Source organism: Carassius carassius, chromosome 41, assembly GCF_963082965.1.
Source record: "Carassius carassius chromosome 41, fCarCar2.1, whole genome shotgun sequence".
In the NCBI taxonomy this organism is placed as follows: Eukaryota; Metazoa; Chordata; class Actinopteri; order Cypriniformes; family Cyprinidae; genus Carassius; species Carassius carassius.
In genome coordinates, this window is record NC_081795.1 from 15179949 (window position 1) to 15202829 (window position 22881).

Genomic DNA, 22881 nt, shown 5'->3' on the forward strand with positions numbered 1-22881 from the left:
TTTAGAAATCGTGTTTTATATAGGTACGATTGTCCCTGAGCAGTTTACAAGATACATGTGGAATTGTTAACATCTTGAGCTATCTCCACATTAAATTCAGTTTGTGGGATTCCTATTGTCTTTATTTAATTTAGCTTCATCTGAACCTCAGTTACGGGGCTGCGATTTTCATTCCATTTGATCTTTTCAAAGTGTGTGATTACTTTGAACAGTTTGTGGTGTGAGTGACAACCAGTTTATAGATCAATCTTAAATCATCATCTATATTCTTATAGATAAGAAACTTTTACAAATGAACTTGTCTTAATTTAATTTCGAACTAATTTTATGAGCTTTATATTTAATCAGTAAAGCAGTTGGAAAAGTGCAATGTATGCTTTATTTTTACTTTAAAATAAAGAAGGCAGCAATTAAACTTATGTTTTAATGTGAATTGACGTTTACCGTGCATTTGTTAAGAGCAAAGGAAAATGTTAACATCTGTAGTTACAAGACAAAATCTGTTTTCATAAATGACACATTTTAAGCTTTCTTCTGGTACTTTTCATAACGTCGAATGTTGATATGTTGATATGCAAAACAATACATGAGCCCTCAGTACCACAGCTGCATTTGTAAGTAAAATTAAAAAATAAATAAAAAATAAAAACTCGAAGCTCCGATGTACATTCCATGAGTTAAAAAAAACTGCACACTGAAAATCTGAAATTTCCCCAATGCCAGTATAATTACGAAAAAAGAGTTTATTGTAGAAAAGATAAATGAGTAATTTGTAAATCATTCATTCTATCACTGCTTGTTCTTTTATCTAAACAAAAATACAACAAATGCATTCAAATAAATCAATTATGACACTGAATTTTCGCGCAAAGAGCTTCAAAATACATTTTATAAGTAACACATCTCTGAGTTTGAAGTATCCCTTCTGAAATAACTGTCGTCGCCATATGAATACAAACAGTCTGATGAGCCATAGGGCGCAAACTCCGAGGTTGCCATGCCTTCCTGTAGATTGGACCAATGCGAAAGACAAAAGCAATTCTGTAGGTTGCAATGCTGGTAGTGGAAAGTTTCTGGAGAGTAACTGGAGCTCAAATCCATCCGCGTTGGAGAGCTGTAGCACGAAGAAGATGAGGAGTTGGACTGAGGGGGAGAGTAACTGTTGTAGTCCACTGGACTTGAGAGATTGAAGGAATCTGAGGGTGATCTGGATACCTGAGGGAAACATTTTAAAAGCACAAAAATATTTCTTAAATAGGCCTATACTGCATGCGTGATTTTTAGTTTTTTTTTTAGTGACAACATACTCGAGCATCAGAACCGTCCTAATGCACCCCCCCCCCACACACACAAAAAAAAAAGTTTACTAAAAAAATATTAAAAGCACCAAACACATACCATGCTAGTACCATAGAGGTCCGTATTAGAAGGTATATATCCATTCGACCACTGCGAAGAAGTGGGGCACACGAAATTACTGCCGCTGAAAGTCTCATGTGGCATCAGGTGCATCATCTGTTGATGATCATAAGCATTTTCCATCGGGACATTGACATTTTGGGTAAAGGGACGTGCGTGAAAATAGGGCTCTGGAGCTTGCATTCCAAAGACATCAAGGTGGGCTGTGGGTAAGAGAGAAGAAAATGCTGGCTTGAGCACAGGAGAACATTTAAATTAGGCCAGCAAGACTTGAGATGATGTCACGAGACCATCAGCCAAACAGCTAAATCACATTTGAATATTAGTTTATAAAAAGGAGATCATTCACGGATCTGTCAGGAACTCATAGATCTAGGTGTCATTGTTGTTTTATTTCATTTTCCCCCCCGACAAGATTGTAAATGTAGAGCTGATGCCTGGCGGTGGATGAAAAGGGTTTCTATTTTGGAAAATAGTAAGTGCATGCAGTCAGTATACTTCTTGTCTTTGCCTCAGGTTTCCTGATTAAAATTCAAGCTCTTACATGTTAGCAGGCAGAAGGTTTCTTAACTACATTTTCAAAAGGTGCTTGTACATTTACTGAAATATGATGCTTTTGTAAACAGCTTTGTAAAATGTCTTGACTGCATGGGGCAAAGGATTGAGATTACAATCAGTTATCACCGTCCAGTTAATTTGTTAGTATTTTAAACTTACTATTCATGGTCGTAGAGCAGACATCGCGAGCAGCCATGGCTTGTGATTTCTATAGGATTGCAATTGTAGAATAGAGAAAGAAGAAAGGGAAAACATTAATCACTGCTTTCGTTCAGTTGAAAAACAGCAGAAATCTGCCGTTAGTTTGTACAGTTATCTGGTGTCAACTGAAACCTCGAGCACAGATAAGGCCTGAGGGGGCGTGGTGCTTTAAGACAAATAGATGGTGATTAAAATCGGTATTGCACTGACCAGGCTTCGTTTTAGTTTGGCTACCATGAACTTATACGTCAGTAGTGTCTGACTTATGAGTTTTATTGGTATACAACACCATTGTTTACCGTTGCGGTTTTCTGTGCCTGCAGGGCTCTGTGCTTCTGCAGTAACTCCTTAACAGTGGTCTTCACACGCACACCCTGGTATACCTTGGTTTTATCTGCTAGAAAAGAAAGGCAGAAAGGTTTATTTCATTTTCATTCACCGCTGACATTAATTTTCTCCAAAATTAGATTCTGTAAAGCAGTCTGTGCAGGTTTTTTTTTTTTTTTTTTTGCAAAAAGGAAAATGTTAACGTAGCCTATTGATATTAGAATTTTCACATTCATCTTTAAGACAGCGTTTCTGGGTCAGTGAAGTGACTTTTGTTTGGATCTGATATGTCGGTAAAACACACAAGAACTAAATAAATCTCTTCTATGAAGAACATTATAAGAACAGTATTGTGTATACATGTGTGTGTGTGTGTGTGTGTATATATATATATATCCTATATATATGTTTGTGTGTGTGTGTGTGTGTGTGTATATATATATATATATATATATATATATATATATATATATATATATATATATATATATATATATATATATCCTATATATATGTTTGTGTGTGTGTGTGTGTATATATATATATATATATATATTATTGTGGGGGGGGGGGGTTAATGTCTGCGTGGGAAGCGATTTAGTTGTTTTGCTATGTCTTAATAACTGTTTTGAAAGAAAAAAATAACGATCTGGTGGTCAAAATGAAGTTGCAAGGAAAGTACTATTTTGCCACTTTTTACCTAATGGTTACACCATTTAACATTTTAGAGTCATTAAACGAATATATATATATATATATATATATATATATATATATATATATATATATATATATATATATAATGTTTTTAATGAATGAAAATGAATGAAAGAACACTAAGACCGTGGGACATGTAGGCTATTTAGTAGATCCTTAGAATATTTCTCCTAAATATAATCTTCGACAGCTTTATTTATCACTGCCCCTCATACACGTTTCACCCTACACAGATATAATTCACTTTTTCCATATGCCATTGGAAAACGCCAATAAATATATAAGTTAAATTATAACACAAGATTAGAAAACTATGCCCGTCTTCCCAGTTGAGAGTCCATTTGTCTGAGCGCACAGTCCGGCAGTGAATGGGTTAGTTTCGCATTACAATAGACTAGAGAGTTTGGAGAAACATGCTCTCCAGCCATCTTTACCTCGGGACGACGGTTTTGATTTGGAGTTGGAGCAGTCTAGTTTTTTTTGTAGCTGTAAATGAAAACCTGACTAAACTGGCGAGAAGCCTAATCTAATTATAGAGAGTTTGACTCGAGAGCAAAAAGGCGCAGAAAGTTGGTTTCGCGGGAGCGAAGAGAAAACACTGTAAAACTCTACTCGCGAGACAAAGAAAAAGAAGAGAAGCTTCTTCGGTAGACGCCTCTACGAATTACAACCGTAAGTAAACACGTTTGACACAGTAAAAGCCGCATACAAGAGAACAGAGAATGTAACGTTACTTCATTGAAAAATAGATGGTAAACTCAAGCCGAAGTCCAACAGAAAACCAGTTTAGATTTGCTGGACTGAAGCCCGATTTGTTTACGCGTGCGCTGTCGATAAGCAACAGTTGGTTTAAATTCCCTAAACACGTCCAGGGTCCAAGTTAGTTTTTGCTATCCGCTTGGTAAATGTGAAGTTAGGCTATTTCTTGATATAGTTAATGGGCAGTCCTCTTATCTCTTCTTACATGACATGAGTGAAGCCGCGCCTAATAACTTCCCCCAAACCCAAATGTGTAAAAAAAAAAAATAGATGAAAAATAGTTGTCGTTCTTTCCTAATTCTTTAATTGGTTGTTCAGCCCCGTGAAGACATACACAGTGGGACGTCTTCCTGATCCGCGTTAATATAGCTAGGATATATAAAAATTCTGTCTGAACATAAGTGATTCAAAACAACGCCACGCCATGGCTGAGTTCATGGAGGCAGTTGAGTTTACAGAAGACAAAAGTAGGCTTCGCTGAGCTTGAGAAAACTGCAAAAACGTCCCTCGGCAGTTTTTTAATGAGCGTATTGACAACTTAACATATTTTAATGAGTAGCTTATTCATATGCGCTCTAAAGCAAAGTTTGGATTCTCGTTAAAATGTCGAAATTATATTCAGTCAGCGTTTAGCATACTGTTGGTTATTCAGGAAAACCGTTGCATTCAATAAATGTTGAAAATATAACAAAGTAAACAAATCTTCAGGTAAATGCATGTTCAGTTTTGCTTGAAGAAAAGCTGAGTTTAAAATACAAAGCAGACAGATATTCAAGCTATGAAGAAAACTTGAACTTGAATGAATCACCAGAAATATTAGCCTGTTATTCCTATTAAACTGCAAGAAATAAATGTAATGCAGCAAACTTATCAAATTAACTGTATATATAAAAATGCACCAATTTGTTTAAATGTAATCCTTCAGATGTGTTTGCTGTTTTAAAATATTTAAGTTTTGACCTGTACAGTTCCAAGAAACGTTTACCAATGAATTTAATTGTTTTAATTAATATATTTCTCTCTCTCAATGTTTTTCAGGTTGCTGAAGAAGAGAACATCTTATATGAAAGAAAAATATTTTTTTACTTACCAGACATATTGGTCTGAAAAGGAGGAAATCTCTGGAAGAGCTACAGTAAAATACCCCAACTTCACTTCTTTGCTCTGTTGTATGGGCAAGAACGAATTATTCACAAAAGTCTTAAAAAGTCTCAATAAAGTAAGCTCAAAACACTCTCAGGACATACAATTATACAGTAATATAGCTAGGGATATTTTAGTTTGAGTTTTTCTCCCCTCATCCCTACTATTTAAAACCCCAAGAACTCAATGATTTGACAATGATTTGATTGCGCGATACTTTCAATTTGAATATTCAAAGGCTTCGTAAAAAGACTTATTTCTGAGTGATATTCGCTATTAAAGTGCATATAACAACATCTCTTTTAATAGAATGTTGTGTTATTTCACATTTTGACATCAAGCAAATATATATTTTTAACATTTTATCATCCTTTTGGTGTTGGTGGTTGGAGTCTCACTTAGAAGCACTATTTCAACTTTGCAGTGAGACTGAAGGCTCAAATGAAGTTTTACAAGCCATGACACATTTTAAATATCTTATGTAATAAGTAGTCATGTCAAAAAATTAAATATTGCTTCTTATGGATCAAATTTAGGTCGTTTTTAAGAATTATTGCAGTGGTGGGCGTGGCATAGGACAGCAGCCATGTTTGTCATCAGAACAATTGGGACATCTGCTGAAGTCAAGTTATTAGGACAGTGGAGGCAGGTATAACAAAGCTGAATATGAAATAAATTCAATTATAATTATAGATTTAATTGAAAGGGTCCTCGGCCATTCTTATAAATCAGAAGCCAAGTTAATTGAGACTTAAACGATCAGTGTTCACAATAATATTTATTAGTTTATTTTCTCAGGGTATTTTTGTTTTAATGCAACATTTTATTTGATCATTGCATATAATCATCATTTAAATCCTTTAAAAATATATAAGTTGGGTGTTGTTTGATGCTGAGTGGTTCTCAAACAGAATCTCACACACCTTTCTTTAGTCACTTTTATTTTGGAAATAGCCTCATTTACATCAAAAGCTCCAAGTAGCACATTTATATTTCAAGACCTCTGAAATCACAATGCCGTTGTTAATGTGCTTGTGTCAGATTTAATTGTCGAATATTTAAGACTGAACGCATATAAAATGATTAACCTATATGCAAAGGTTCTTTGTCTTAGAAAAGAGAAAACCGAAAACGTCTCCAAGTGACATGTAGTACAGACAAATTGAAAAATTCATTCGAAACAAAAGAGTGATTAGTGATTAAAAATATATATATATGGGGTAGCCTACTTTATAAATATGTCTTCAAACATCTTGGTTAGTCTTAATTTAAACTCGTCTCGGTATAATCTGTGAAAGAATATGCCTTTGTGAAATAGTTTTGTAGCGTTAATCCGCTGCACATAGACCTCCAGTTTCAAAATATTGTTTTCTTACCAGTCTTTTATTATCAGTCGAATTTATGAATAAGTCTTCCATAACCCTCAGAAAATCTCTTAGAAAGACTTTAAGCGGCTTGAGGAGGTCTGTTAGTTCGAGATAGTTGAATGTCGCCCCCTGCTGATGAAACAGGACACCTGCAGGTCATGTTGCAAGAGGCTTGCGTCTTTCATCTGACTCGATTTATGTGAAGATAAAGCATAATCACTTTATTTGGCAATAGATATAATGCAATTTAAGGCAATTTCTCCAAAATTTTCACACGCAGAGAAAAATTCTACCGTTTAAAATATAAATAAGAATAAAAATAAAAATGGAAAGCTACTGCTATTGAATATGAGTATTTAATCAGTAGCCTTTTCTAAATCAAATAAATCTGTTTTATATTATTGCTTGTAAGCTTTCAACTTTATAGCAGTTTTATTGTTTATTATTAATATTATTATTATTATTTAATTGTTAATATTGTGAATTATAGTCTGATTTGTGCTCATTTCAGCAATCCTTCTTAAATGCTTTTCATATATGTGTGTGTGTGTGTGTGTGTGTGTGTTAGTATAGTAGATAAATCAAAATTCGGTAAATTTATTAGTTTTATATGGTATAATGTATGCGCATAAAAGGTTCATGACAGACTCTTACTTTAGAATTAAACTGACATACAGTACATCTCTTTATCTCAGGGCCCTTACCACCAGGGAATAGCCCCTCCCCCCCACCCCCCTCCCCTCAAAAAAAAAACTAAACAATAATTGAGCTAGCCATTGTGTGTGTGTGTGTTCACTGCTGTGTGTGTGCACTTTGGATGGGTTAAATGCAGAGCACAAATTCTGGGTATGTGTCACCATACTTGGCTGTATGTCACGTCACTTTGATCACTTTCACTTTGACCCAATGATGCAAACTACATGATTATTTCCACTTAAATATGGCCATTTTGAAAGAGACAGGATAAAAATTGCATGTGAATGATCTGTTCGTCTCAGTTTAACATTAGTTACTTTAAGAAACACCTCGTTGGTGCAGAGTCTTGAAGCTATTTTATTATAATAAAAGGCGAGGGACAGTGTTGACAACATTTGTGCTTGCTTCTTAGGGCTCTGAGCTTACTTTTCTTTTAGGAGCATTCATAAATGTACAAAAAATTAAGGAGCACTGTCAGAAAAATAAGGAGTATAGGCCTAACCTTCTGTTCAATAGCTAATCAAAAAATTATATAAAAAAATAAAATAATAGCCTTACCATTATGAGGTGATATCTGACTCCTTAACGTGATTTAGACAACAGTAATGGGATTTTTCTAATTTTATTACAAGTAGGCTATGTCAGCTTTTATGTCAAATTCAAATTAGAATCAAATCAAATTATAAGCTTTTTACAATTTCTAATTAAAACAATAGAATAAGAACAAGTAAGAATAAGTTGACAATCATATGGAAACAGTATTAATTTTAATTTGTATAGGCTAATACATGGCATAGAAGAAGACAAAAGTGGATTTTGGGTGTATTTTCAGATGTTTAATGAGGCTCAGAGGTGGCATGAGTGCAATTAAATTTAAATGAAATTTATCAGACTCTTTTATCCAAAGTGACTTACAGTACATTCAGGCTATCAATTTTTACCCATCATGTGTTCCCGGGGAATCGAACCCCCATCCTTGCGCTTGATTGTGCAACGCTCTACCAATTGAGCAACAGGAACATGTTGACTTTAATATGTTAAATATAACAACTTTAAAAGGATTTTTAAATATCCAATAATTGAAATGACTGAAATTATACTTTAAAAAGTGAATTAAAACTGCTAGTGGCATCAGGTCACTGATTTTATCATCGAATAATGATTTCAGTTGATTCGTTGGAATGGCTGATTCGTACAGGAATGAAGCAATTATGAATAGGGCCTAGGTAATCATGAATCATGAAACGCACATTCTTTGATAAACAAAACACCGCTGTGTTTGCTTTTAGAGATGCACAGCTTAGGCAAAAGTGTTATAGTCAGACAATGTAAATCACTTAATATTTCTTGTTTATTGAATTGTCTTAAATCAGTATCACATTGCAAACTCCCTTAATAATCAATAAAAGCAGCCACTCTCCATAGCTCATCGCAATCTCACAAAGTTCCATCATAATCAGTACACGCACAAAAACACCTTTTAAGTATAAACCATTTACATATATATTAGTCTAATTATTTGAATAAATAAAAAAAGAAAAGAAAGGAAATGTTATGTATTTTTCTTGAAAATATTTGTACATTTAATCATTCAATAAAATGTCTGAGAATTCATTAAATATAAAGTTTCTTTCTGTTGTTTATATCTTTTTATAATTCTTTAAATTCCATCATGCTGTAGAGTTACATAATTTGTTGTACTTCTAGTTTATTTACCCTTTAGACCATTTCTCACAAGAAGAGAAATAGGACTAGCTAGATATTACACATCGACTATAAATACTGTAACACTTAATGTTTGCAGGTAATATACATTGTCACAGTATTAAAAATTTGGATAAACAGACTCCTAATTATCAAGTTGTGATGACAAAAAATATATATATACAAAGTACAAATATAATAAATGATACAAATAAATCTTTAAATTGAAGATATAATTTGTTAAATGTTAAACCTTAGCTCTGCTAAGTAAAACTGGCAAAAATGTTTTAGTGCTAATTGTTGTGTATTGAAGTAGTGTTGATCTTCTAGGCTGGGAAGCCTTTATTTCCTTCCAGTTCAAGCTCAGAATGCCCTCCTGACCTCATACTGTGACCAAGTGCTAGCAGTGTCCTCCTTGCCCCAAGCCAGGCTGTCGCTCAAGGCTGAAGGGGCATGTTCAGTATCTTCTGAGGGCAGTACTGGTACTAGTTTGGTCGCAGGCTCAGTCATGAATGAAGGGGAAGCAAAGCTGCCAGAGGTGGTTTGAAATGAGGAGTGATAATTGACTTCCTCCAGTGAATGGAGAGAGTACGGCTGTGAAGACGTCATGCTAGAGCCCCGGGACGATGAGCGGAACTGGGTCGGGCTGACGGTGTCGGGGTTGACCAGAGAACTGGGTGTAGACGGGGGCATGGGAGCCAGAGCATCTCCACACAAACCCTCCACGCCGTCGCTCCCCGTGGGCTCCCAAGAGTCCCTCTGCAGTGAACACAAGCAAGAGTTCAATACCAATAGAATATTCTATTGCTGTATCTCCTTTTACTAAAGACAAGATCTTTTAGAACAAGATGAATAACAATGGGAGAGATAACAGGCCATAGACAAAAATTTGAAATATACACACAAAAAAAGCCTGTATGATGTTGTAAAGTGAGAACTGTTTAAAAGAAATGGTCAAAGCCCGAATAAACTTATGAAATAAAATATTTTTTTAAACACACACACACACACACACATATATATATATATAATTATTATTTAAAAAAAAGTTTTCTGAAAATGTGTACTATTTGGTTAAAACTGCCCTATAATACTTGGATGAAACTGGAAAATATTTTAATATAAATAAATATAATAAAGTATATAGTATACAATATATCTTAAAAGGAATACTATATATATATATATACTAAAATTAGTACTACATTTACATTTTTTTTTTACCCTACCCCACCCCCAATTTTTTTTTACATAAAAATAATGTTAATTTGAAATAAATTAATCAAATGAAAATATATATTTAATTGTATTTATATAAACATATAAAATGTGATAATATTAATGTAATATATATATTTTTTATTAATTAAATAATTGTATTTTGTTTTCTAAAAACTTGTACAACTTAGATGAAACTGCCTGCAAACTTATTTCATTTATTGATTCATTTGATCTTTGTCTCATATGCAAATTAAAGCAAAGAGAAAAAAAGTCCCTTTATAGTTTAATATTGGCTGAACTACTAAATAGTTCTATCACAAAGCAGAACAAGTGTTGTCCCGCACTTGTAGACAGATGGACACACAATTTGAACAATTTTGGCTATACATTTAAACATCATTGACATTTTTGTTACTGTGCCACCTTACTCCATGTGCCATATCTTACCAGCGAATAATGTGATGTGTCACTGGAGTAAGAAGGAAGAAAAGAAGACAATGCAGAGGGCGAGAATATTGTACTTCCTCCGCTGGAGAAAGGTGTGTTGCGGTAGTCTCCAAAAGACTCTGGGTAGTAGCTGTCTATAAGCGAGGAATAACCAGATACGCATCCGGGGTCAACCGAGAGAGACTTTCCCATTAGCGATGATGGGTAGACATCAGTAGAAAATGGTTTCGTTGAGGAACAAAACTCTGTGTCTGCAATGAAAGGTCTTCTCATGCCGTAGTAACTCGGAAGCATGTGAGAACCTGAAGAGACCACAACAATCCTGATCATTACATGAAAATAATTCATGACCCAGACAGTATTTACATATATAGAAATAGCATTGCATAGATTTGTTAAGTGTTTGGAGACTCACCAGTCATTTGAACAAATGGACTCGGAGGAGATGAGACACCCTGGAAAAAAAGGTCGATATCATCACTTTACCATTAACCATCAGTTGTCTGTGATTATTTCGTTCATTTGACTAATGCAGTCCAGTCTTAATGGCACACGACAAGCTAACGCCAAATATTTGCATGCATCTACTGAACTGCCGGAAATCTCAGAGAGATTGCAAAGAGTGTCTCACTTGCAAGTGTTCAAAACAAACAGTCTGGTCCCATGAACAACAAAACTCAAAAACACAATGATATTCATCAGTGCAGACTCTAAAACACAAATTTGTTGCATATCTCATGTTTTGCAAGACTAGATGATGCGACTAGTTAAGGTTCAGTTCTTCTACTACCAAAACACCAGTGGGAGCTAGAGATTTGTAGCTTACGATTTTGATATTAAATGGTCGAGAGCTATTGGTGAGGCAATAGACAGACACAGGCTCTCTTTCGTTTGCATATTACAAGCATAAAAGAGCTGATATCAACGCAGCACTGGCTAGAGGGCAAACAAATTTTGAGGCTAGTATTTGAATGCTGTTTGCTCGTCCCAAGACTTCCCTGTGTGAACAGGCTACGCCTCAGTGCCTCTTTGAAGGCATGGTATGGAAATCAGGCTGTTGAAGAGCTCCAAGGCTGTGGCACTCCACATGATTCAGACTCAAGATAAACCAAGCTGGAGTAGGTGGAAGTGAAGAGGTTGGTGGTTTTCAGGATGGAGAGCATCTCAAAATAACACACTGTACAAGAGTGTGAAACAGTCAAATGAAGATCAATCTGTGCATTAAGTTGGCAAGCACTTTATTCTCTTTTCATATTTACCAGGATTCTGCTTTTGAATTGATGCCTGGATGATATGCATTATGTCCTTATGCATTATATGGAGAGTATTTGCTTATGCCAAGTTGCTAGAAATAAAGTGACGTTTTAGAATAGATGCAAAATTTGTGTGCAAAATTTTATTTTTTTCTGTACTGGTTCATTAATCATAAACTTTTACTTTCTGAAATCATTTTGAAATGGCTGTTACGATTGGTGCTTGTTGTTTTATTTAATTTTAATATTTTATTTGTTTGTTTCAGTTAGCTCTCAATGCAACATTTCTCATTTCCGTTTAGTTTAACTTGATGCACTAAAATAACTAAAACAAAAATTGGGGGGAAAAAAGATGAACGCCAGGGAACTACACTAACCTTTTTCAGTTACAGGCGCAAAACATGATTTGGTCGCACAAATTTTTTACAGTAAGCCGCTATGAATAATAATGAAACTGTATTGCATACAGATGTGCTTTTTATTTTACTTGCCATCTTTTAAACCACATGCCTTCTTGTTTTATTTCTTACAGTACACACAGTGCATTGCTCTATCTTGGAATTTATTTGTGCTATTTACCCAATGTTTCCTTTTTTTTTTTTTTTTAGGTGTCCAGAAACTAATTTAAAATAGCACTGCATAGTCTTCACTGTAAAATAAAATACACAAACCAAAATGTATTCAGACACCTTCAACATTTCTCACATTATCACAGTTTATTTGTTATAGTTTAGAAATTGGTAAAAAAAAATATGACAAGAACTCAGAGTTAAACTGTGTCAGAACAAATTCTTCTTGATAATGTCAGATAACTTTGATAGAAAAATATGTAATGGAATCGACCAAAACTTCAGACAACTGTCAGTATGACATTTACACAACTCAATATACTTTATTGAACAATTACCAAGCAATGCTTAATTTTGTTCAGTCTGTGGTTTGAAAAGGTTGCATTAGCAATTAAAGAAATAAACACTTAAGCAAAACATGGTCAGGTCCCTAATTTAATATATATATATATTTATCAATTTCACTGGTAGTCTACAGTATGAAGAGTTTTTGGGTATAATATTTCACAGTTCGCTGTATTTTGCTATACTCACTTACATAAATGAACTATTTAACTAACGAATGAATCCTGCACCCACTAGTAAAAAAAATATATAATCAATTATATCTGATTATGGATAAATTCTTGTTAAAACTACAAAGTAATTCAATCAAGAGCACTGAGTGATTTACTTTCATTTTCATACATTAAAGACAGTAATTAATTGAATTAACCTCTTTCGCATCCTTTAATGTTTGTTTAAACTGCGATTTGTATTTGTTGGTTCAGGTGCAGGAGGACGCAAACGTCCTGAAGGAGAGCTCGGTTCAGAGTTGCTGTCCGTGAGACGCGGCTCTCGTGCACACCGAGCACAGCGAGTGAGTAACCAGCTACTCAGTCGAGCTTTCCTGAATCGCGGGGCTGAAGCCAACTTGATGTGTTGAATCTTGAAGCCAACTTGATGTGCTCAGAGCACGTTATAAAATGTATTTTTAAAATACACATTTCTGTTTTAATAAATGCTCATAGTAAATGATAGCATATTGCCTAAAACAACAACCAAACAAGGTAGGTACAAAAATAATCAGTGAGTGATACATTTGCGACCTCATAAAAATTAGGGTCGCAATGTCATTTCAAAAGGTCGCATATGCCCAGTGTAGTTCCCTGATGAACGCTATGTTGACATTATTTAAAAAAAAATGAATACAAATGACAAAAATTGAAAAAAAAAATCTAAAATTAAGTAAAACTAAAACAATAATATATATATATATATATATATATATATATTACAATTTAAATTAATGTAAAATATTAATAAAAATATAATACTGTCTCAATCCTACTAAAATAACACTGACTACTAACACAATACTTAAAACAATATGTAAAATAAAATCCAATCACATTCTGTAATATCAGCTCTCACTGAAAATTTTTTATTATCTGATCCATGCAACTTTTATTTAAACATTTTTCTTTGACCAAAGATTATATAAGAGCAGTATTTTACTATTGTTCGTCTGAAACCCCTGGCAAGTGTCTGTATTGTTTTGGTTCTGTGTTTGGACATGACTTCTGTGGACAACATTTGCTGAAGTCTGCAGATGGCTCTTCTACCCCAAATAAAAGGCCATAGATAGAGATGTAAGCTTATTATAAAGCAATTTTTGTTCTGCGTGGCCTCGACATGCTCCAATTCTCCTGTGCAACCCTCCCCCTGCTCTGCCATTGTGGTACGTGTTTGGTCTCAGTCGTGTCCCCGTGGAATCAAAATGATTGACACCTACATGCACACATTTTTATGATTATTATTATTTTTTTATTATGTGTATACACTTGTGGTCACATTTACATTTTTAATTTAATTACATTTTGACCACAACTGCATATTTGGACAAGTTTTAGACAGGTTAATTTTATTTTCACAATACTTAGTAGGCTACTGTTCAAGTATTATTAAGGACTGTCAAACCGTTTAATCGTGATTAAATGCATCCAAAAAAAAAGTTTGTGTTTATATAATGTAAGTGTGTGTACTGTATATATTTATGTTTATATAAACAAACATATATACATGTATATACTTAAGAAATAATATTTACACACACACACCCATTTATATGTGTAAATATATATAAATATATAACATTTATTCCATAAATATATTTATGTATGTGTATTTATATTTGTATATACATATAAATATATACAGTACACACACATATTATGTAAACACAAACTTTTATTTTGGATTCGATCATTCGCTATTTGTCTTACATTTAATAAATATTTTGTGTACAATTTAAATACAATGTTATTGTCTATTAGTTTGTACAGTGACGAGCCAGAAGCCATTAAGCTACTTATTCAAACAAAAGAGAGTTCAGCGTGCCATTGACATGTAGAAAAGCTTTCTCTCTTGTGCAGCCAGATGTCTGCAAGTCTGATTTGTGCCTGTCTAAAGTGACGACAGGCGACTTGTCTGTGGTCTACAGGAGGAACAATACAGTGGAGCAGGTGTGCGAGTGTAAGACTTTGCATAGCCATACTACAGCAGCAAAAGAATGATTAACTCCCAAACCTCAGCAGCTCATGACCATCAGCACTGCTGCTATTGTCTGCCGCTTATGTGCAGGTATTCACTAACAGGCTTTGTTTCATCCCACCCGTGTGAGAAAAGGACGAGGCTCCGAGGGTTTGTATCAGAGGCCATAAGCTCACCATTGGAATAAAAAAAGATAAGCCAATGAGCAAATATAGTGGCCGGGCACAGAATATACCAACTGTTTTAAACTGTCTGTTTGCATATATGAAAGAAGAGTAGAGTGGCAGGGTGAATGGAGTGAAAGGAGACATTATGAATGATAGGGCGGGGTATGTTTCAGTTGAGGGTATTGCCCAGGTAAGATTAAGCGGTGGACTTACAGCGTAGCGCGGGCCGCTCGTCTGCCGTGACTTCTTTTCTGCCAGCAGATCTTTCACCGTGTGCTTCACCCTGACTCCCTGATACGCTCTCTTCGAGAATTCTGCAGAGATATACACAGAGAGCATAACGTACTTGTAAACATGGAAAACCCATGCTGATTAACCATGGATGCCTGATGTTATTCCGTTTGTGTAGGTTACTGATCATATGAGTGAATGTCAAGCAAATGGCTTCACAGGAAATCAGTTGCACAGAAAGACAGCTTTTGCTAGTATTCAGTTCGAAGCTCTGGTTTGTTTTATAACTGCACGTTTATTATCACAAGTGTACAATAATTTATAATTTGCAGCTTGATTTTCGAGCATGTTCAGTATCTCTAGTCAGTTTTATGGCGTGCATCTATAACTGGCATGGAAATTATCTTTGGTTTTGGTCAATGCAAATTGATCAGTTTATAAACACTAACTCCGTCCAGTTGAAACGCCACTTTTACTTTTATGTCAAATATGCTATTACGACATAAGATGTAAAAGGAGCAAAACAAGGTATCATCATTCAACATTGAAATGTATATATATATACACACACACACACAATACAATGATTCCTGGGAAGCAAAGATCCTAGTCAACAGAACAGTGTATTTGCAATTTAAAATGTCTGTGATAGGAAATTGCATGCAAAAATCATTGTAGCGTTATGTAAAAGACCCCAGCTTCATGAATGAAGTTGAGGAGCTCTGAAGTTCTGCTGCCACTTACAAGCATCGAAGACTGTCCAAAATATATACATTTATTGAAATTTTCTGTTTTATAAGTAAGTTAAAACTGGTTCAAAGTACACTGAGCCATGTCTATCATGACGTTGTCTTGTAATTAAGTAATCAGAGCAGTTAACATTCGAGTTAAATATTAAGTGATGTAGTTCAATCATTCCAAAAAGATTAATCTTTACCTTCAAAATAAACAGCATGACAAAAACTGAGCTCAAGCTACAGAGTTTTTAAATACCAGTAACAGGTAAAACTACACCTTACCTGTTTCCATGATGCAGACACTTCAGATGTAAGTGACAGGAAATAGTCAGCTATCTATCCCAGTGAAACAACTTTGTCTGCTTCCAAACTCCAGCTGAATTTGACCATTATACCAAAGACACAAAATCCAGCTCCGCTGTAGTGAACTATACTATAGATGCTGATCAGAAGTCAACTTTTGAAATGACCCTCACATATTTGTTTGCATGCAAATAATCAGCAGGACGTTTTTCAGGCATTTGCATCAACCTTCCAGATTAGTGAGGAGCATGCACGAATGACACGGCATCATCGTTGGTAATGTCAAGACTAACCTTTGCTGGTCATTTGGGGTTTTTATTATAGCATGGTGCGATTCTCATACACCTTTGCTTAGCATTAGAGGACCATTCATTTTATTACATTAAGGACAAAGGATGCCTTCACTTGATCATTATAGACGTACAGTGTTTCAGTATGAGGGATAAGTGTTGACCAGAAATGAAGATCTGATACCTCAGCTCTTACTAGTGAAGCTTTTGTCTACACAGTAAATTCAAATGCCCTGGAGTATGTATGTTAGTTATTTTAGTGACTTTTCATCTAGGGTTATTTAGACAGTGCAACTATCAAAACATAGATTACCGTTTTTGTCCTCTCTGTGAGTGACTCATGTGCACACCTTCCTGTTTCTACATGGGTACCTCTTCCAGTTGGATATTTTTTCCATCTCTCATGTAATCTCTTCTCACGCTAAGTGTGTCACTTACTAGAAACCTAAAATGGAAATGTATGAAAAAATATTTGGTTGACTGAAAATACAAAGACAGCTAATTATTTTGCTTGTGTCAGGATAATAAGAAATCTTTCAACGTTCAACATTCCTGATGGATGTTTTACACTACACATCTAATTAAAGGGAGGGGGGATTAAATAGAGAATTGAGATCATAAAAATCCAAATGAAAAATGCTGAAGGTGTTTAGAAAGTAAAGTCTGATGTAATTCAGCTGAGGGCCACAGGAAAACACAGATTCGAACCAACAACACAAATACAAGAGAGATATTGCTTTCAAACAATAGTTCAATAAATATGAAGTAATGTTTAGTTAATTTATTAAATAACATTTTAGAAAAAAATAATTGAATATGTATGAATATAAATAAGAGAAAAGTGCCTTAAAATTTTACATTTGTCAGTATTATCAACATGTAGTTCCAAACTTGTATGTTGTTGGTTTTATGTGTAATGATAAAAATACAGTTAGAAAGGAAAGGAAAGGAAAGGAAAGGAAAGGAAAAGGAAAGGAAAGGAAAGGAAAGGAAAGGAAAGGAAAGGAAAGGAAAGGAAAGGAAAGGAAAGGAAAGGAAAGGAAAGGAAAAGGAAAGGAAAGGAAAGGAAATGAAGGGAAAGGAAAGAAGTCTCTTATGACATAAAAAAAATTACAATTTAAAATAACTGTTTATATTCTAAAATGTAATTTATTCCTGTGATGGCAAAGTCTTGGATCATTACTCCAGTCTTCAGTGTCACATGATCCTTCACAAATCATTCTAATATGCTGTTAAACGCGTATTACTATTATGTACATTAAAAACAGTTGTGCTTCTTCATTATTTTGTGGAAACTGTAATAATAATAATAAATATATATATATATATATATATATATATATATATACTGTGATGAGGACAAATGTTCTAATATGTGCCAAAATATATTTTTCTGACTGCATGTCTCAAACACTTACTAAAACTATAAAAAAAAATACTTACAACAAATTTTACGGCGTCAAGGTATCAAACTCTAATATTTCTCTTAATAATAACTGCATGAATGTGGATGGGCATTATGTGGTGCACAGCTCTAGAAATGTAACGCGTTTTTCAATTACGGTACATGACTTTTCTTTCTGACTTGCTGTCAAATATAGAAAAATGCAAATCTGATCGTGAGAGACTTTACAGTGAAAGTCCATGGGTCAGTTCCTTTTGGACAGATGCTGAAAGTCAGTATGCATCTTACATTTTAAATAATGAGAACAGAAAGAATAATGTGATATTTTATTGTAAGGAAATTTTTACTTCCAGGGACAGAAATTTGCACACTATAGTTGAATGATATAGCTTAATTCAAATAAATGCTGTTCAAAGAACAAAACACCTGTAATAATGGGATGTGATGCTCTAAACTTTCTTATTAAAATTCTTTTTTAATTATTTTTGTTGTCAGTCTGATAAATGTGTAACTATAATTTAACCGGCAAAATATTGTCAACCTGTCCATTAGCAAATGCGGTTATGGTCATTATTTTAGAACACAAACTAACTGCATGGAATTATGATTATGCAAAGCAAGTCTCCATCTTTATTTCCAGCTAGCTACAGTGCTTTTATTAGATCAATGACTCAATGAATTCCTGTTAAAGGATTAAGGATATGTGAGAATTTTCCATCAAGTAATAAATTACAACTGGCAACTGACTACACCTATCAGGTCTTCATTTGAAAGATATAAAAATCACAATTCAACAGGTGTTGTCATTCCTTTAAAAACAATACATCTGACAATGTCTGCAACACTATGTAAATACTAGGCTACACATTAACCTCACTTGCCCACAACCGACGTCTGTGGTTCATTTTGGGATCAATGCTGTCCTCTAGTGGACAAAGATAAACAAAACGTTCTTCAATTAATGACAAGGTTAGCCTACTGATTCTTCATTTGATATATATATATATGTAGCACCCCCTACTGGTCTTTGTTGATTAAATAGGGCAGTGTATAAGATTCGTTAACTATGTGCCTACAGATGTTGAAGTTAGGCCCCTCTGGTGTCACAAGTGAATTACTTCTACTTTAGAAAGTATATATAATTACGTACTGTACTCAAATGTAATAGGTATAATGTATTATATGTATACTATAGTAAATAGTCAAGCACAAACTCTTAGATAAGTAACAAAATATAAATAATTTAATTTAAACAGAAATAGCAAGTCAACTATAGAATTTGAGTGATGTGAGGTATTCACACAATCACATAGACTTTAAATCTAACCAAATAACCCTAAAAAATATATATATCTCAGGTGACAAGAGTACTGAAATGGTCTCTGTAACAAAACTCAGAATTAAAGGAACGAATGAATCCACTTGGAATTAAACGTACAAACTTATTCACTCTAGCTGTCAGAAATCTCTTTGAATATTCAGTTAATAAGCGCGCTGAATAAACACAATATAAAAGAAGATTAAACTTTGTGGGCCCACATATACACAAACACACACACAGTTGCAGGCTTGGATCGTAGCTTGTGTTCGTGGTGGCCGGGAAACTTAAAATGGCCCCTTCACTCTCCTGAGCACAAACAAAATCAACACTGGTACCTCAATTACTTATCTGGCTCGGCTCGGTGTTCATCTTCAGTTCTCTCTTCACAGCAGTTCAGTCAGTGTACTGTTTGAGTAAATGAATTACTCCGGGATATTGGTTTGTTTGAACTCAGAGGGAGTGTCAGCCACATTAAAAAGTTAACAGCTTAAGTCATTTCTGGATTAATGTGTATTGGAGACGCGAACCGTTTTAAAAGATTCAGTTCGATTTGGTGAACTGGTTCAAAAAGATCCGGCTACATCAAATGATTCGTTCGCGAACCGAATATGACAAACTGCTTTGTTTTGAACTCTCTCACACAACAGACACAGAAGAGAAGACAATGCTGAATAAAGTCGTCGTTTTTGCTATTTTTGGACCAAAATGTATTTTCGATGCTTCAAAAAATTCTATCTGACCCTCTGATGTCACATGGACTACTTTGATGATGTTTTTCTTACCTTTCTGGACATGGACAGTAGACCGTACACACAGCTTCAATGGAGGGACTGAGAGCTCTCGGACTAAATCTAAAATATCTTAAACTGTGTTCCGAAGATGAACGGAGGTCTTACGAGTTTGAAACAACATGAGGGTAAGTAATTAATTACATAAATTTGCTATCTGGGTGAACTAACCCTTTAAGTAACATTCTGTGCGCGTGACTGAACGATTTACTATACCGGAATGTCGTATAAACACTCACCGCGAACTCACAATAAATACAAATAAATATGAATCGTGTGTTTCACACGCAATCAATATTACAGTTCAAGATTTTAAACTTGTAAACTCGTAGCTCATTCACCACTCTATTCCCGCATACTGCGCGTCTCTCTTCTCCCTTGAATCTCCCTTTTCCGCCTTGTCAATCACCCCCTCAACAACCACTAAAAAAACATAAGACATAAGCGCGGGCGGGACTTAACTCTCTTGAACCAATAAAATAAAGAAAGACCTAACTTGTAGGTTAACACCTCGTTTTTCACATGTGTAAAACAATCTAATTTGATATATGCTCACGTTCTTAAAAGCATACACTCATTACCTGAAAATATTATTTTACTGGGTTACACACACACACACACACACACACACACACACACACATATATATATATATATATTTTTTTTATATATATATTTGCAAAGATTTCAAACAGACTTCTTTCATGTTGTCATTATGGGATATTGTTTGCAGAATTTTTGATCTCTGTAGACGGCAGGGAAATGATTTTGAATCATTTATTTGCTCTGTCACCCTGAGAAGTAGCTTGTCTTATCCCAGGAACATTCTCTTTGCTCACTGAATTTTCAGCGGTCTGCGTAAAGAATCATGCCGCAATACAGCCTTCAGGGTGTGTTTGGATGTTAGGCCTATATTGTGTCTTAATCATGTTTAGAGGCTCTTGGTTTCTGATTTAAGCAATTTCAAAAGAACATGAGTGTTGTTGTTTAGATACAGGCACAAGGCCACAGGTATCTGGACATACTACAGTACATTCACCATGTTGTAATTGTTTCCTACACTTTTATGAGTGCTGTGCATTCATACATACTTCTTTTGTCACATGCTGTTTTTCACCTACTATATAACAGGGAGATGTGCGATTATGGATGCAGCCTCTGTCTGGAATATGCAAACAAGCAGAGTGATGTAAACAGTGAAATAAAAAAATAAAATGTTTTTTTTTCAAACAAGTGAAAATTTCCAGTTCTGTTGGAGTGCACTACTCTGACAATGTTGCTCTTGCACAGCCAATTAAATCTGAGAACCAGAACAAACTGTTGTATAAAGATATTTAAAGTTTGATTATAGTTTGAGTTTGATTAAGTTGTAGTTTTAGCTTGATTATGTTAATTTTGCTATATAGAGTCAAAATGTTTAATTAGTAGAGCTGTCATTTCTCACCAGTAAGCCTACAGTACATTCATATAAATGGTAAGTAAAAATAAATAAATATTAATTAAAAAAAGGAAAGGAAACTAGTCCATCCCACTTCAAAGGAACAACGTTTTTTTGCATTCATTAAAAAAAAAATCTAACTTTTGCTTGTAAAAATGAACACAAATGAAACTACATTTAAAACAATAATTGTTATATGAACAGTCCACTGAGTACAACACAGAATAGTGATTAGACAAAAGGCATTCTCCTAGAGTGTATCAGCAAGACTCAGTTGCTTAAAAAAAATATCCAGGCTGCCATCATAATAAATTTATGCCTAGATAAAAGTGTATTTCAGTGTGCCCATAGGCTAGTATTTGTTTTAAAAGATCTCAGCTCAGAAAGGGAGGCCTGTGAGAGGGCAATCGATGCTGAAAATGAAGCAAAACAATAAAACTAGCAGTTTGTGGCTGTAGAGAAAGTGCATGACACAGGAGTAATCCAATAGAAAGTCTTTAACTCCAATTTAAACTCAGGGAAATAACAAGCAGAAAGGATAACTGCTTAAAGTAATACATTGCAAATTAACTCGGGAGAACACAGGGCTTAAATTAACTGAGACAAACCAGATAATTCATAAACACAGGTGGAATTGAATGAACTAATCAAGCAACACAGGAAACTATAGGTCAAGGCAGGTAGAACAGAAACACGGGGATATCTCAACCAAAACAGAACATAAACGTGACAAAAATACAGTTTTTTGACTTTTCCAAAACAGTTAATTATTGCATGCAGACGAAACATCTAACCTTTGCTGTATGTTGTGTGAAACATCTGTGATCAAAATATATGCTGAATATTCCTGAATACAGTATATTTTCTGAACTTTCAATTTGCAAATCCCTTGAAGCAGGGATAGTTCACCAAAAAATGAAAATTAGCTGAAATTTCACCCTCAGGCCATCCACATCCAAATGAAGTTTAACTTCAAATAAGTCCTCTATCCATAATGTTGTTTTCTCCAGTGAAAAAGTCATCTTTTGATGACTCTCGGTGTTCATCTTCAGTTCTCTCTTCACAGCAGTTCAGTCAGTGTACTGTTTGAGTAAATTAATTACTCCGGGATATTGGTTTGTTTGAACTCAGAGGGAGTGTCAGCCACATTAAAAAAGTTAACAGCTTAAGTCATTTCTGGATTAATGTGTATTGGAGAACCGTTTAAAACAATTCAGTTTGTTTTGGTGAACTGGTTCAAAAAGATCTGGTTACATCGAATGATTCATTCGCGAACCGGATATCACAG

At 34.5% G+C, this 22881-nt stretch overlaps 2 protein-coding genes and 1 long non-coding RNA gene across 4 annotated transcripts; 1 reads left to right on the top strand and 2 right to left on the bottom strand.

The window, feature by feature from the left end:
* Window positions 1-728: 728 nt before the first annotated feature.
* On the bottom strand, window positions 729-5169 carry LOC132122834 (POU class 2 homeobox associating factor 3-like). 2 transcript variants are annotated; one of them, XM_059533303.1, is made up of 5 exons: window positions 5072-5169; window positions 2478-2575; window positions 2137-2185; window positions 1399-1622; window positions 729-1215 (listed from the first exon to the last, which is right to left on the bottom strand). In XM_059533303.1, exons 1-5 carry the CDS (start codon window positions 5076-5078, stop codon window positions 889-891), a joined length of 705 nt encoding a protein of 234 aa, XP_059389286.1. In that variant the 5' UTR covers window positions 5079-5169; the 3' UTR covers window positions 729-888. The 2 variants fall into 2 exon arrangements, with proteins under 2 accessions (XP_059389286.1, XP_059389287.1); XM_059533304.1 differs by having other exon boundaries at window positions 2478-2572; window positions 5072-5093.
* Window positions 3559-5418, top strand: LOC132122835 (uncharacterized). The gene is made up of 2 exons (XR_009426439.1): window positions 3559-3894; window positions 5020-5418. It is a non-coding gene; the product is annotated as an uncharacterized LOC132122835 (long non-coding RNA).
* A 3836-nt stretch (window positions 5419-9254) lies between these two features.
* On the bottom strand, window positions 9255-16467 carry LOC132123278 (POU class 2 homeobox associating-factor 2-like). Its single transcript, XM_059533837.1, has 5 exons — window positions 16331-16467; window positions 15294-15394; window positions 10975-11014; window positions 10560-10861; window positions 9255-9650 (listed from the first exon to the last, which is right to left on the bottom strand). Exons 1-5 carry the CDS (start codon window positions 16338-16340, stop codon window positions 9255-9257), a joined length of 849 nt encoding a protein of 282 aa, XP_059389820.1. The 5' UTR covers window positions 16341-16467.
* Between the last annotated feature and the right edge of the window lie 6414 nt (window positions 16468-22881).